This window comes from Gallinula chloropus (genome assembly GCF_964237585.1).
Source record: "Gallinula chloropus genome assembly, chromosome: 4".
Classification (NCBI taxonomy): domain Eukaryota; kingdom Metazoa; phylum Chordata; class Aves; order Gruiformes; family Rallidae; genus Gallinula; species Gallinula chloropus.
The window spans coordinates 11,725,224-11,742,404 of NC_140088.1; the positions used below are offsets into that span (position 1 = coordinate 11,725,224).

Genomic DNA, 17,181 nt, shown 5'->3' on the forward strand with positions numbered 1-17,181 from the left:
TCTCTGACACATTTTCTGTGCAGTTGCCCAGTTGGTAGTTATAGAGGAGTTGAGGGGAGGATGTGCTAAAGCTGCAAGAGATGCAGGAGCTGCTTAATCAAGTACTGTCATGATAACTAGTGAAGGGACTGAAGGAACAGTCTTACTGGGTCTGAAGCTTTCTGTATCTTCTGTGAAGGTGATTTCTTGTCTGCCAGCACAACCGAGCTCAGAGGACACCAATGAACTCAACCGTAGTGCTCCTCCCCTGTGTTCTTGCAATGCTTTCCCTATCCATGTGGCACAGATGAGCTTCCCTGCAGTTACCAGAGGGAATTAATGAAGCTTTTATGCAGCATGAAGTTACAGGGCATCCCTCTGAGAAGATTTTGAAATGCTAGTGTGGACAACTTCTTAAATTCACCAAACTAGCTTAGTTTATTTTGTGCAGAACTGCAGAGAACTTCAGTGAAGACTCTTAGATACTTTGAAAATTATTCTTATTTGAAGGTCAGAGCTACTAATGCCCATGTAAAAGTTAGCTGGACTTTCAATAACTTAAGAGTTTCTAATGTTACTTTTTATTTATTATTTTATTTTTAGAGAGAAACAGTCTTCTATATCTGTGATCTACAATGAATGCCAAATCTGCGATCAGCAAAGAAATTTTTGCCCCACATGATGAAAGGATGCTGGGAGCTGTCCAAGTGAAAAGAAGAACAAAAAAAAAGATTCCTTTCCTAGCTACTGGGGGTCAGGGAGAATATTTAACATACATCTGCGTGTCAGGTAAGCTTGATTAATGATATTTGACATCTAGTTATCTGTTTTGGTTTATCTTCGATTAACTAATTAGATGCTATCTGTAGCCATAAGGATCTGGGTGACTCAAATATTAATGTAACCAGAGAATCGTGGCACTTATCTTTAACCTTGAGAAACCACATGCTCGAATCTATTAATCTATTTGGCAGGAGTCTGTTGTGGTTTAACCTGGCAGGCAGCTAAAACAGGCACACAGCTATTCTCTCACTGCTTCACCACAACAGTGGGATGGGAGCAAGAATAGAAAAGAAAGAGGAGGAAAAAAAGGGCTAGCTTGTGAATTGAGATAGAGATAATTTAGTAGAACAGAAAAGGAAGAGAATGATGGTGATAAAAGAATATGCAAAACAAGTGATGCACAGCACTATTTGTCACCGCTGAAAGCTGATGCTTAGTTTGTTCCCAAGCTGTGCTGTGTCTTAGCCAACCCCCTAGTTACATATGGAGCATTACATCATATGGTATAGAATATTGCTTTGAGCAGTCTGGCTCATCTGTCCTGTCCTGGCTGTCTCCTCCCAGTCTCTTGGGAATCCCCTGCCTTCTTGATGTCAGGCCAGTATGAGAAGCTGAAAAGTCCTTCACTGCTTGGCAACAATGAAAATATTAGTATGTTATGAACATTATTCTTGTTCTAAATCCCAAACACAGCACTATGCCAGCTGCTAGGAAGAAAATGAACACTATCCCAGCTGAAACTAAGACACAGTCTTTGCTTATTGAGGTTAAGATATTGGAGGGATGAACTTTACAATGTGCTTTCTTTTAATACTCAGATTTTTTTATATTTTTTTGAAGCAAATGTGCTTGCTTCTTTCATATTTGCCTGTGTTGCCAGTTCATTGAGTATTTACATATGCAACTTTTGGCCAAAGTATTTTCAGTTCATTGAATAGATCAGTGATGCTATGTGTCAATCAACTGACTTTAAAAGGGATGAAGATGGAAATATTTGGGTTGAAGAAATGGATTATGTAAAGACATGTTTTGTGTGGGGTCATGGGGAACAGGGAGAAATGATCTATTTGTTACAAGTGTGTTCAGATGAAATTAATTTAAGCTTCTCCAAGGTCAAACCAGCACTTACGCGAGTCTGAATTTCAGGGATAGGATAGGTTGTAGCTGTATGGTGTTTTGCTTTGGTTTTACCCTTTCTAAAAAAAGTAAAGGCCTAATTCATTTTTTTAACAAGTATAACCCATTGCTTGGGTAACTTACGGTTAACTATGATATTGGAGGGATTTTGGCTGGCTTTTTTTTAATGCTCTGAATACTTTCTGGTTATTACAGTGAAATTTACCTTAATTAAGATCACATCTGAAGGCAGCTGGAAAGCAGAGTGTGAGCCTGATTTGCTTGAGTTTATACCCGTTTTCAAACTTAGAGTGGAATTCATTTGCACAGATGTAGGCTTCTTTTGATGCAGCCCGGGATAATGGTTGACTTTCCGGGCTACAAGCGCACATTGCCAGGTCATGTCCAGCTTTTCCCCCATGCCCTTATCTGCAGTGCTGTTCTCTATCCCTTCATCCCCTAGCTTGTATTGATGCAGGGGATTATCACAACCCATGTGCAGGACCTTGTGCTTAGAATCACCTAGGTTGGAAGAGACCCTTTAGATCCTGGAATCCTATCATAGCCTCACCTTGACTAGTCTACCTCTAGATCATGTCCTTAAGGACTTCATCTATACACATTTTAAATACCTCCAGGGATGGTGACCCTACCACCTCCGTGGGCAGCCTGTTCCAATGTTTGACAACCCTTTCAGTAAAGAGATTCTTCCTGATATCTAACCTAAATCTTCCCTGGTGCAATTTCAAGTCATTCCCTCTTGTGCTATTGCTTCTCACAAGAGAAGAGACCAACCCCGACATATCTGCAACTGTTTTGCAGGTAGTTGTAGAGAGTGATAAGGTCTCCCCTCAGCCTCCTTTTCTCAAGACCAAAAAGCCCCAGCTCCCTCAGCTGTTCCTGATAGGACTTGTGCTCAAGACCCTTCACCAGCTTTGCCATTCTTCTGGACACACTCCAGCATCTCAACATCCTTCCTGTAGTGAGGGACCCAAAACTGAACACAGTATTCAAGATGCGGCCGCACCAGAGCTGAGTATAACAGAACTATCACTTACTCCTGCTGGTTACACTATTCCTGATACAGGCCAGGATGCCATTGGCCTTCTTGGCCACCTGGGCACACTGTTGGCTCATGTTCAGCTGGCTGTCAACTAACACCCTCAGGTCCTTCTCCAGGGAGCTCTCCAGCCACTCTGCCCCAACCCTGTAGCATTTCCTGGGGTTATTGTGACGAAAGTGCAGGACCCAGCACTTGGCCTTGTTGAACCCCATAAAGTTAGCCTCTGCCCCTCAATCCAGCCTGTCCAGGTCCCCAGCAGAGCCTTCCTGCCTTCCAACAACACTCCCACACAACTTGGTGTTGTCTGCAAACTTACTCAACCAGATCATTAATGAAGATTTTAAACAGCACTATTGGAGCTTGTGAGGTTGACACACTTCTTCAGTTTGTCCACATCCCTCTGGGTGACATCCCATCCCTTAGGTCTGTCAACCACACAATTTAGGTTAGAGTTGTCTGAAATGTTTCTGAGGGTGCACTTAATCCCACTGTCTACATCATTGATCATAGAATCACAGAATGGTTTGGGTTGGAAGTGACCTCAAAGATCATCTAGTTCCTACTCCCTTGCCATGGGTGACCACACCCTCCACTAGACCAGGTTGACCGAAACCCCACCCAATCTGGCCTTGAACACTGCCAGGGAAGAAGCATCTACAACCTCTTTGGCTAACCTGTTCCAGTGTCTCAGCACTCTCACAGTAAAGAATTTCTTCCAAATGTCTAATCTAAATGTACCCTCTTTTATTTTAAAACCATTGTCTCGTCATATCACTCTATGACCCTGATAAACAGTCCCTCTCCAGTTTTCCTGTAGACCCCCTTTTGGTACCAGAAGGCTGCTCTGAGGTCTCCCTGGAGTCTTCTCCACGCTGAATGTGTCTGACTCTCCCAGCCTGTCTTCATAGGAGAGGTGCTCCAGCCCTCTAATCATCTTTGTGGCCTTCCTTTGCACTCACTCCAACAGGTCCATGTCTTTCTGTAGACCCCACAGCTGGATGCAGTTCTCCGGGTGGGGTCCCACAAAAGTGGAGCAGAGGGGCAGAATTACAACCCTTGACCTACTGGTCACGGTAGTTTCAGTGCAGCCCAGGACATGGTTGCCTTTCTGGGTTACAGACATGCATTGCATGCTCACTTTGAGTTTCTCATCAACCAACATTCCCAAGTCCTTCTCCTCAGGGCTGCTCTCAATCCATTCTTAACCCAGCCTGTAGTTGTGCTTGGGATTGCCCAAGCTACCTGTCCTTGCTTATACCCTCTGTGGGCTTCCTTTTGAGTTTGTCCAGGAGCAACTTGTTCATCCTTGCAGGACTGTGGGTGTTTTTGCCTTACTTCCTCTTCGTTGTGATACATCACTCCTGAGCTTGGAGGAGGTGATCCTTGAATACTAGCCAGCTGTCTGGATCCCTCTTCCCTCCAGGGCGTTGTCCCATGGTAATCTACCATGAAGTCTGTGAAGAGGCCAAAATCTGATATTCTGAATTCCAGGGTAGTGAGCTTGCTGTGTGCCCTCCTTATTGCCTTAGGGATCTTGCGCTCCAGTATCCCAGGCTGCCCTTGAGCTTGTAAGACTCTTCATCAATAGGCTCATCTCAATCGGACAACCTGTAGTAAACACCAACCACAAGGTTCCCTTTGTTACCTCGGTCTTTTAATTCTTACCCATGAGCTTTTAGCCTGCTTGTGGTATTCAGAGATGGCTTTTCACAAATTCATAATTTCTTGACATAGGGGGCAACTTTCCCCTATGCCTCACCTTTACCTTCTCAACAGCACGTACCCATTGATAGCTGCACTCCAGTCATTGGACTTGTTCCACCAAGTTTCAGTAATGGTAACTCTGTCGTAGCTTTCTAGTAGTAAGTTGCTCACAGCTCCTCCTGTTTGTTGCTTGTGCTGTATGCATTCAGCTGGGCTGGTGGCCATGTCATCTTTTTAGGGGAACATACCTTAATTCCTTTGAGGTACTTCAGTGGTGTTTGTGTTGGCTCCTATTACCTCAGGAGACCCTGTCTGATCTCCATAAGACTTAGTGTGCTGGGGCCTCACTAGCCGTTCATCTAACATTGGCCTGTCATCCCACACTTTGTCACAGGCAAGCGTGATACTACTCCCTTCCCCTTTCAATCCTAGTTTAAAGCTGTCAATGAGCCACACTACCAAGTGAGCAAAGACACTCTTCCTCCCTTTGAGAAAGGTGAATCGTGTCCAATGTCAGCAGGCCTGGTGCCATGTAGACCATCCCATTATCAAAACCCCCCAAATTGTGGCAGCTATTGAGCTATGTATTAATAGACTGGGTAAATCTGTTTCTTCCACTATGATTACCCACAACTGGAAGAACAGAGGAAAATTTAACATGTTCTTCAGATTTCTTTACCAGTTCTCCCAAGGCCCTGAAGTCTCTTTTGATTGCCCTTGGACTGTGTGTTACTGCTTCACTGCCACCCCTATGGAAAAGCAAGAAGTAGTCAATGAAATTTCAGAAGACCACAGTTATTTTTGGACTAAATGGAAGATAGTGTTTCATGGACACTCAATTTATTTTTTTTTTACTGAAAACTATGTTAAATCTTTAAAAACATAAGTAAAATGCAGTGACTCTGCTACTGGTATAAGAGACCACACACATGCACACAAATTGTATGTTTATGGAATGTTTTTGAATTGTTACTTTTATTTATATGTAAAAATACTTATGTTAAAATATAAGCTGTAGGGTATATGAACACACCTACTGCAGACAGTGAAACAAAACAAGACTACTTATTTCCAGCTGAGTGTTCTGCTTGTTATTCTCCACATATACAAGAACTTAAAGTAAGGATGTAAAAATTGATTTCCTGAGGTTGTTTCCTAGACCTGTTGTTGGGATGCATTCATTTTGGATGGAAGGATTGCAGGTTTCAATCTGGTGGGTCTTACTTGCGTGATGTCAGGGTGTTTCTGGGACTGGAGTAGATTTTTGGTTCTCTGATGTGGGTATTTCTGGACCACCTGGTCTTTGTTTTGGGCTGGTGGAGGTATTTCTGCATCTCTAGATCTGGGTGTTCCTGGTTCTGTGGTGCAGTATGTGTCTTTGGGGCTTGGGTGGGTGTTTGGGGCTGCTCTCTGGGTGGGTGTTCCTGGGTCTGTTCTGTTAGAGTTTGGTGCTGGGTATGATGAGATTAAGCTCTTCTGGGTATTTGGGTCTGTGGGGTGGGTGTTTCTGGGTCTTGCGTAGGGTGTTTCTGAGTCATCACTTTGTTTCTATTTCTAAGCATACAGAGACAGAGGCTTGCCTTATGAGGTTAAGTAGTTCTGTGAAAGCTCATGGATGATCCTACAGTACATTTACTTCAGCAGATATCTAATCACACCTCATGGTTACACTTCTAGCATAGGCTTAGTATTTTTGCCTCTAGTATTTCTAGTGCTGCCAAGTTGTTTTTCCAAATAAAATTTCTTGTTCCTCCCATACTGGCTGTTCATGGAAGAGAATATTAGCCAGGAATGACCTGTGTCTCTTGCTCCTTTGAAGGTCACTTGACATGGCAGCCAGAAATTGTCCATCATTTCATGGGGAATTCAAGGGCAGGTTAAGTGCAATTGAGTTTTCAGCATGGTAGCTGAACCGAAACTTTGAGAGTAGTTGGAAACTTCATATTAAAAGAATTCAGTTTTCTCTTAATATATTCTCATTTTCTGTTTAAATTTTGCTTCTGTACTGTAATCGATAGTCTTCCAATTTGTGTGGTTTTCTGTTGAAGAAAACTCCTTTTTCAGAGCATATAGTGCAAAGGATTCCCATGGTTCCTTCTCAGTGCATGAGAAACCAAAGGAAACTTCATTTTCCACTGGCTTTCCAGGAAAATGCTGTGATCACCTCCTCATAGGATGTATTGAGGAATTACTGAATATTGATGGGTGGGGGAGTGGTGCATTTCCACAGTGTGTGGTAGGAACAGAATACCAAGCAGGATCACAACCCTGGACTTTGGCAGGGCCAGCTTTGGCCTTTTCAAGCAATTCCTAGGGGAAATCCCATGGGTCGGGATGCTAGAAGGAAAAGGGGCTCAAGATAGTTGGTTTATATTCAAGGACCACTTCTTCCATGCTCAAGATCAGAGCATCTACATGGGTAGGAAATCAAGGGCGGACAGAAGACCCTCAGTTAAATGGGGGACTGCTGGCCAAACTCAAGTGGAAGAAGAGAGTCTGTAGGTCTTGGAAGGAGGGGCCGTGTCAGAGGAATAGAAGACTGTTGTCAGACAGCTGGGAGACAGCTGGAGACTGTCCTCAGGAGCTCCAGACCCCTGAGGCCCCAGGGGAAGTCAGGATAAACGAGGAGTTTTGCCTTGTTTGATGAGGACTGGGTTAGGGATCAGTTAAGCAGTCTGGACATGTGTAAATCCATAGGCCCTGATGGGGTGCACCAACAGGTGCTCAGGGAGCTGGTCACTCTTATCTTTGGTAAGTCATGGAAAACAGGAAAGGTGCCTGAGGATTGGAGGAAAGCAAATATCATTTCAGTCTTCAAAAAGAACAAGAAGGAGGACCCAGGTAACTACAGATGGGTTAGCCTCACCTCCACCCCTGGAAAGGCGATGGAACAACTTATCTTTGGTGCTGTCTCTAGGCATATCAAGGATAAGTGGGTCACTAGGAGCAGTTAACATGGCTTTACCAAGGGGAGTCATGTTTGACCCATCTGACAGCCTTTTATGAGGACATAACCAGGTGGATAGATGATGGTAGGGAAGTGGATATGGTTTACCTTGATTTCAGTGAAGCATTTGAGGACTCCCATAGCATCCTCACAGCTGAATGGAGGAAGTGGTGGTGAGGTAGGTGGACTGTGGAACTGTCTGAAGGAAAGAAGTCAGAGTTGTGGTTAATGGGGCAGAGTGTAGCTGGAGGTCTGTATCTAGTGGAGTCCCTCAGGGGTCAGTGCTGGGACCGATACTCTTCAGTGTATTCATCAGTGACCTGGATGAGGGAACAGAGTGAACCATCAGCAAGTTTGCTGACAAGACAAAACTCTGAGGAGTGGCTGACCCTCCAGAAGGTTGTACTGACATTCAGTGAGACCTAGACATGCTGGAGGGTTGGGTGAGGACAAAATTAATTAAATACAAAAAAGGCAAGTGCAGAGTCTTGCATCTGAGGAAGAACAACCCTGGGTACCAGTATAGATTGGAGACAGACCTGTTGGAGAGCAGCACAGGGCAAAGGGGCGTGATCATCCTGGTGTACAGCAGGATGACCATGAGCCAGCAATGTGGCCTCGTGGCCAAGAAGACCAGTGTCATCCTGGGGTGTATTAAAAGGTTGTGGTTAGTAGGTTGAGAGAGGATCTCCTCCCCCTCTACCTCTGCCCTGGTGAGACAGCAACTGGAATATTGTGTTAAGTTCTGCTCCCCTCAGTTCAAGAAGGACAGGGAACTACTCGAAAGAGTCCAGCTCAGGGCCACTAAGATGATAAAGGGAGAGGAACGTCTTCCTCAGGCTGAGGGAGCCGGATCTCGTCTTCCTCAGGCTGAGGGAGCCGGATCTCTTTAGCTTGGAGGAGATTGAGGGTGACCTCATTAATGTGTATAAATATGTAAAGGGTGAGTGGCAGGAGGATGGAGCCAAGCTTCTCTTAGTAATGTCCATTGGTAGGATAAGGAGCAGTGGGTGCAAACTGGAGCATAGAGGGTTTCATGTGAACATGAAGAAAAACATTTTCGCTAGCAGGGTGACAGAACACTGAAACAGGCTGCCCAGAGAGGTCCTGGAGTCTCCTTCTCTGGAGATATTAAAAACTCATCTGTATGCATTCCTGTGTGACCTAATCTAGGTGATCCTGCTTTGGTGTGTGTGTGTGTGTGAGGGTGGGCGGGTGTGATACTTCAGTTTCACTTTGTGGTCCGGCATAGGGCATTCAATGTGAGTCTGACCCACTTAGGTGTCAGGGTTTCCACTGAATGGGGTTTTTTTTTTTAATTATGTAAGATAGAAAGTGATTATTTTGAGCGCTTCAGTCAGCCCAGAATAATATACATACCAAAAGGTGACTCAGTCTTGTGCATGTTCTAACCTGGACAGCCATTTGGAAACAACCGCAGTCCAGTTGTGGTGCTTTCCTTAGCCCTGGGGACCCAGACAGGCACAGCAGGCTGAACATGCTGGTATGTTCCATCAGGGATCAAGGGAAATATTTTTAGTACTGAAAGTGTTGGCTACCTGTTGTAGCTTTAACATGAAAACTCATACTCTGTCCCTTAGAAGAGAAAGTAAGATCTAAGTATTCCTGTCTTGCGTGAGTTCCTTGAGTACTGGCAATCAGTGGAAAACGTGTTGCTGCCATCACCACTTTTGCATTTTATCTGAAGATTCCTCACAACTTTGTCATGGCCAGTGGAGAAACTATTACAGAATTCAGTACACTCTCATAGTGCAGAGTCAGTGGCTCCTTTTGCTTACATTGTGGATTTTGTGCAAATTTTGGTTCATGTTGACTAAATCATTTTGACATGATTTGCTGGTGTGGATAGAGTTAATGGTTTCCACAAACACAGAGTTAGAGGTTTAATGGCATCTTTGTGTTTATTCCTGGACTTCATGAACGGATGCCTCCTAACTGCCTTCCTAGTGCCTATATGGACGTTCATATGTGTGAGCGAGCTGACCAGAGCAGGTCACTGAAGATTTTTACCAGTGCTCAGGCAGCTGAACTGCTGCAAATGCCTCAGCAAGAATTTCTGTCATGAAAAACATTAACAACGTCCATTGACTCTCACACAAAACTATTCAGACTAACATTTTTTTAGCAGTAAGAATAGCAAGTCATTGGTATAGATAGCTTTAAATCATAGAATGATCTGGCTTGGACGGGACCCCAAGGATCATTAGAGACCTTTAAGAAGAAGCTGTGGAAGTGTAACAGGAGTGGCATTAAAGATGAGTGGGTTTGGTTTTAGCATAAGAAGATGCTTTGAGCGATCACTTGGATTTACTTCTAAACAGATTTTTATTTTGTTATACATTATTACATAGATTATTTTTTTAGAGTAGCTTCAGCACAGAGGAAAAAATATTGCTAGTATTTTCTGATGAATAAGCTGCTGATTTTTTTTTCTTATTCTACTGTTGGATGCCTTTTGATATTATTAAGATAGAAGTGTGTTAGCATATATCTGTGTAAAATGTAATCATGCTAAACTCTTTTCATATATGCTCTATCTTGTTTCTGTGTTTCCATTTTTTCATTTGCAGATTAAAAATCTGGCAAACAGTTTTCTGGGTGTGTACAGCATACTGCATATGGTTAGTTGATAACTGGAGATAGTAGAAGACATTTAAATATTTAGTTTTTGTCCTCCTAGCCATGATTCAATCTTGAAAAATAACTTTTCTTCATCTGGGGAAATACTTCGTTCACTAAAGAATTTTTCCAGGAAACAAACTGAAATAACAAGCTCTTAGTGAAATTCAGTGTTTGGAGAGTAGGACAGGCCCATTCCAATTTCTTCTTTGCTTTGCTCCATTAATTTAGAGAGAAAAATATTTGATCATTCTTATGCTTAACTGTTCTACTTCTGAATGAGATAGTGCCTTCTTGGGATTGTGTACGTGGCAGATTACTTTATTTTCTTTACCACTGAGTGTGCTTTAGGCTGGTGCTTAGCAAAGTTATTTCCAGTGATAATATCAAATTAAAAAAAAATATTCGATCCTATGCAGAAGAACTCATGCTTGCTGACTGCAGGGATTACTATAAAGACAATTCTTTGTAATATACAAATCATACATCATAAAATACCTAAGAATTGTTATGGGCTTTCATGGATGGATATTTTTTTTTCCCTTTACTAACATTGCTCCAGAAGGCAGTCTGAGTGGAGTAAATTCCTTTCTAAAAGCAATAGAATTGAAGCAAATTGGTCTCTTCAACATCAGTACCTTGTCTTTACTAGGGTTTCCTTTAACCTTGATTAACTGTCAGGTGTTTGGAGGAATTTCTGACACCTACTTCACTTTTGAAATAGCTATTTAAATTCTTCAGAAGCTTTTTGTTAAAACTCTTAAAGTTCTTTAAATTTTATGTATTAAAAAAATAACAAAGTAGTTTATGTAATGCAGAGGCATAATATCATTAGCTTTTCTATGGAGTGAGTTAAGGCCTCTTACAACCTCTGTTTTCTGTTCTAAGAGAAATAAAAAAGTTCAAGAGATGTTTCAGACCTTCTCCCCTACCATGAGCCTCTGGCAACATGTGTGTTACTCTGGGTTCAGGTGTTAGATGGGTGTGTGTATGTTGTGTGTTTTGTTTTAATTAACAATAACAAAAAATGTTTTTTTACTGTGTCTTGTGGTGAAAATACAAATCCAGAATACAGGGGAAAAAAACAAACAAGCTTTCATTTTTTCTACTTCTTCCAAGGATAAAGTTTGTTACAATCACTGTCTCATATTGGTTTCTTTAAAATGAAGGTTTAATCCTTCAAGGATCTGTAGGGCAAATGAATGTCTAGTTCCTCTTGCTATGTGCTCAGTGACCTATGTTCACTCCTTTGAATGGGCCATTAAGTTGGGTAAAGGAGAGCAGTTGTGTCTACAGGCATAGGTAGACATTTAATATATGTTTATTAAGTTCCCACCTACTCTTAGCTGCTAGGACTTGTAGAAACTAGAAGCAGTTGTTTTTCAGGAATGATGGTTTATTGTAACTGGCTGTGCTGGGTGTTATCTCCTGTTGGGGCTTGGAAGACCAGCAGCGCAGACAAGGGCAATGCTTGTCTCAAAAACAACTTCCCTGTTGCATCACAGCTCAGTGAATTTGCTGTGATGTTGATGTTTTGTGTGCAATGCTCATGTTAAGCTGTCAAAATATAATTGCCTTCATTCACTTACATTAAGTGATAGTGATACTAAATACAGTTCTTAACCACGGCGCTCTTCCCCATGCTGTCAGAACGTGTTTTGTGTTTGCTAGGTATCTCTGATATTTTACCTCAATAAGGAGTTTTAGAAGTTCAAATACCACTTACCTTTAATGATAATAAATGCCAAAATCCATTTTATAAAAGGAATTTTAAAAGCTGACGTCATGTTAAGTGCCTGAAAAAGTTCACCAGTGATCGAGTTAGAGAAGTAAAAAAATGATGGCTTCTGAGTGGGAGATAGATTAACCTGTCTGTTCATTATTATTGATCTTTCTGTATTTATTGAAATACAAGAGAGGAAATGATGAACTTCTGTGGCAGGTAGTGTATATCTATTGATTGCATTTAGAATAATACCCTTAATGTATGTTGATACTCTTGATCCCTCTTTACTCTGAGTTATTCAACATAATGTATCCAGTCTTTTTTTGCAATAATTTTATGTAGGAAGAAGTCTTGTTATAACAGAGCTCCAGAATTGCATATTTGAAAGCATCTAGTCTAAGGATAGTGTTGTGACTTTTTTTTTTTTCTCTTCCTGAAAGCGGAGAAAGAATGTATGTGTGTTCCCATGCATCCCCCAACACACTACTTGATTTAATTTGCATGCCAGGAGGCTTTCTAAGTTGCACACTGAAGTGTGCAGATGCATGTCTGCTGTTCAACCTTCTTGCCTCTTAACAAAATTATTGCAGATTGGTAAAGCTTAACAGTTAACTGTTGTGAATTTATTTCAGTTTTATAAGATATGTCAATGCAGGGAACTTGTGTTGCTAAAGTTGCCCTTAGTTCTGTTTAGAACTGAGTTTTTGGAAATGTTTTTCCTTCCACCTGAAGCACATGTGGACTCCTTGGAGAGATTTCTAAAATCCCAAATGAGACTGTCTTGGAAAAATAAAGGAGAAAATGTGATGGGAAGAGCAAGGCATCAGACTTGTTTTAGTCAGATGTAATTTTACAGTAATCAAAAGGGATAGGTTTTATATTCATGAATACAAACCTTCTATTGATTATATAAGTAGTCAGTTTTAAAGCTGTATGTTGGAAGTTCACTGAAAGCTGTATCTTGCCCCGTTCATCATAAAGGAGGCTTAATGAGGTTATTCTTGGCTGGAATTTTAAACATTTTTATGGAGGCATCCAAAAATTACTGTGAACCCTGACACAAATAGATAGGTCGCAGAGACCCTTTCTCTCTGTTCAGAAGAGGATATTGGCTTTGTAGTGCTTTGTCCATTCTCTGGAATTACTTGTGCTGAGTACTTCTTCAAGAGCTGGCAGTAGTTTCCTTCAGTGAGGGCAGCATGTTTCACTGCAGTGTTGTGCCCAGAACATGGCAGATGCTTGCATCAAGTTTAATGCCAGGTTAAATTCTTGGAATGTCATGCTGTCTTTGGAAGCAGTTTGTTCCCTCTTTGTCCAAGTGAGGCTTTTGGCAGGGCTTGGTGCTATCTTGTATGTCATAAAAATGCAGAGCTACAAGTTGCTAAACAACATCGCACAGTAACTATTCCTTCAAGTTGAAGTAAAGCAACTGCACACAATTAAGACCTGCATGAGTATCCCCTAATTGCTAGCTTTGGGGGAAAATATTTCTGTACCATAACAGTTAAACCCACTGTGTTTTCCTTTGAGGTAGGATTCATTTTGAGCGTTTTTCTTAATTTCCATGATGCTGGAGAGTGGTTTTTATAATACCCTGACTTACTGCATTATGGATTGTTGAACTTGAATCATACTGGGCAGAAAACATCTGGATTGTTCCCTTGCCGACAGAAGGTATTTCTGTCAATTGCTTTGTAGCTCAGTTTTTAGTAGTTGTATCAGCTTGTGAAGAAAAAAGTTCTCTTTCTGCCTTACCAGTGGTTGGTGTGTCACAGACTCTCAGTAGATGAACATCATAATAAAATCTTATCCTTTTTTAGTGCTCCGGGCTATGGGAGTCAAATCATTTAAGTTTTCACCACACTTCTGACCTTTGAAGAGTGAACTATTGAGTAATTTTCAGTGTAGAACAGCATGTAAGAATTACTTAAAGAAATTGCTAAGCTGATTACAATATTACATCAAGTTTATCTATCATTAAGTAGGCTCTATTGTTGCCTTGAAAAAGAAAAATATTAATAATGCAGTCCTGCTCTCTAAATATTTTCTGTTTGTGACTTTAATCTATAAATAATCTTTTCAAAGCAAGTTAAAGCAAGTTAGAAGAACAGTTCAGAGCTGATGCTTGATCTTCTGCTGTGATTTGCCTCTATTTCCCGGTTTATCTGAGCTGCTATAGGAGCTCAGGTACAAAACAAGTAGCATAACATCTATAAAATACTATAAGGAGGGAATTTTGAACCAATTCTGTCCAATTACACCATCACTGGCATAATATCTGAACATTTCAGACTGTAGCAATAAAAATAAGCTCCTGATGCTGTGTATGCATGTGTATATGCTACCACAAACAAACAATTGTTCTGCATTTACAGCAGGCAGTGTTTTTCCTCCAGCCTACTTGCATTATGGTTTTTACGTAACTTGGTTTTTGTAGTCTGATTATACATATCCTAACAAGAAGGAAAAAACAACATATGAAGGGTGGGGAGGCTGAGAGAATATAAACTATGCAAAGGTTTGTTGGCCTTGTATCAGGGAGGAGCCTACCCATGAGTCCAAGTGAAAACAATCTCTAGTAACTGTTTAGCTGGAACAACTTCATAGAGAAAGTCTGGCACACCCTGTCAGCTGCTCTTTCACTGTGTTCATTAGAGCTCAGCAGCACACAGCCACTTTTGGTAGCCCCAGGGAATGACAGAGTTAAAACTGATGCAGCTCAAATTCTCTGACGTTGGTGTTTTGAAGAAAACATCATTTAGGTGAAATTTTAAGGGGTGGGTCTGAGGTGGCTTTCCAGTGTTGTGGAACATATGCTTCAGGCAGTGAAGTTTTTTAGGCAATTTTATCCCCTCAATCTAAATGACTAGATTGCAAAATCACTTTAAGTATCAAGTTGTCCTTCCGTATTGCCTCCTCAGACATGTCTTCAGAGGACCAGCTCAGCTGGAAGGGAAGCTGCAACATAAACTTCTTGCTAGATGAAATAACTAGTAAATACTTTTCATGGGTAATGTATCACACCCTGCTGTGTTAGTTTTCTTAAATCTCTGCCTCTTGTCACTTTTTGTGGAACAGGGCAGTAATGGCAAGAGCACTTTTCTATGACTAGATGATCAGTTATGTTTGTTCACCTGCATTGATGACAGATTCCTAAAGAAATTTTCACTGTTCAAGTGTCTGGGAATATCTATCTGTGTAAAATACTATCTGATAAGATTTTTGGCAGCTGAAATTTGTTAAATTTACTTAAAAGGAAAACAATAGCTAGGTAGAGAGCTTTTAAAGTTTTGGAATAATTTATGTTCTGGTTTATTTTTATATTCAGATATCACAGTTTCTTTTAAAAATAGCTCTCTTAAGTTTGGACCACATAAGTTTAGCATACAAATACACACAAGCCATCCTTCAGCTGTACCATCTGCCTGAGGGAATGCTGGTTGTTTATCCAGTGTTCATTCTGTAATGGAAGGTAGTGGGAAGCAAAAGAACAAAAATCATCCTCAGCTATGGAAAAGATTAAATTGGAAAAGACTTGGCTGCTTTGAAATTTGTCGGAAATTGGAAAAAGCAGTGGTTTGTGCTGCAGCATTTGGAAGATGCTAAACTGATAGATCACTGTGTTTAACTGAAGCCATGAAGTAAGTTTTATTCAGTTGGACTCTAAAGTCTAACTTTACAATGTAAATTGTAAAACAGGTTTTCCTGTCATGTTCTGTTCTGTGTGTCTGTTGTTTTCTGTTCCACCTCCCCAAACTCCCCCCAACCAAAACACCAAACAAAATGGGAAAAAACAAAACTAAACAACAACAACAACAACAACAACAAAAACCAAACAAAAACCCACACCAGAAAACACCACCAGTATGTAAGTGAGCTTGCCTTTGGATGTATCAATTTCTTGAAATACTGATCTGTGTTTTTTGCAGATTTTGTAAGGGAATATTTAGATTTTAACCAAAGGTGAGGTTTGTTTTACAGCAGGTTGTTTACTGCTGTAGCCTAATAAAATATTTTTGTGCTAGTGGCAAATAGCTTCTTTTCTTGGTCAAGAGAGGAAGAGCAAAATAGAAAGAATCTGTGTGTGACTGCACAAGCTGGTAGAACTACAGACTTCTCTGGACTCTTAATGATGTATAGCAGCATCATGCTGCTGTTTTGCAAGATGAGTCTTTTAATCTATACTGAGATACTGTGAAGACTAAAGCATTTCATCATTAATTTCCAGTGGTAGTGGGCTTTTTGTGATCCCCAGATGATGAGAAATAACATAGAATTAATTCAACTCTCTAATTACACTTTAGATATAACAAAAATGTCTTTTTAAGTCATATTCGAGCCCTTATGTTACACTAATAGAATGACAGAACAGTGCGGGTTGGAAGTGACCTTGAAAGATCATCTGGTCCAAGCTTTAATCATTGAAGAGTATATAAAAAAGCTGTGTAGTGAGACAGTGCTGTCATTCAGGCAATCTTCTAGAATTATTCAGAGCAGCAGTCTAAATGGTACAACTACATGACAATTGTGTTAGCCATTCATTTAGAAAGATAGCACAGTATCAAAGACTTGAGGTGTACTATTACTTTGTATCCCTTTGGTCTCAAAACAATGAAGGGGAGAAAATGTCATTAATTGTTACTCATATTGTGATTTTTCTAAAGCTCTGCTTTTCTACTCATAAGCATATACCCTTAACCTATGGTTTCAGACAGTTTCAGCTCAGTCTTCGTCACTTTCTAAATGGATTTCTTTCATACTGTTCCCACCTCTCTGCTTACTGAGGACCCATTCAAACATTCATTATTTCAATTTGCTCTTTAAAAAAAAAAAACCAAAACCTACATTATTTAGGGAAATCAACTTGTTTTCATTATATATTGCCCCATTTTGCATATCTAAAATGCTTTGACAGGCTAGGAAAAATGTTTGAAATGCTGTTTTGAAGCAAACCTATTGTGGATAACTTCTTGGTTTTCTTATTTGTGGAGGATTTACCTTGGCATGGTTTCTGTTTATTACTTTTAATCTTCCTTTGTCATTATTTTCTGCAGCCATTTGTATTGCTTCTTTCCATATAAACTATTTTGTCAGCTGATTGTCTGCAATTCTCTTAGCCTACACCACCTTGAAGAAATTTCAGTCACTAAACGTAGTTCCTTCAGTTCAAGTTAATTCTTGTTTTAATTTTGCGCACTTCCTTCCTGAATGTGAATATTCACT

General features: G+C 40.7%; 1 protein-coding gene across 1 annotated transcript in view; it reads left to right on the forward strand.

Moving 5' to 3' along the window:
- Positions 1-17,181, forward strand: part of STXBP6 (syntaxin binding protein 6) — a gene marked incomplete at its 3' end in the record, with an annotated part of 111,054 nt that overhangs the window by 35,202 nt on the left and 58,671 nt on the right. The window contains exon 2 of the mRNA XM_084263348.1: positions 583-768. Coding sequence (XP_084119474.1) covers positions 615-768 — 154 coding nt within the window. The 5' untranslated portion in view covers positions 583-614. The remainder of the gene's footprint in view (positions 1-582; positions 769-17,181) is intronic.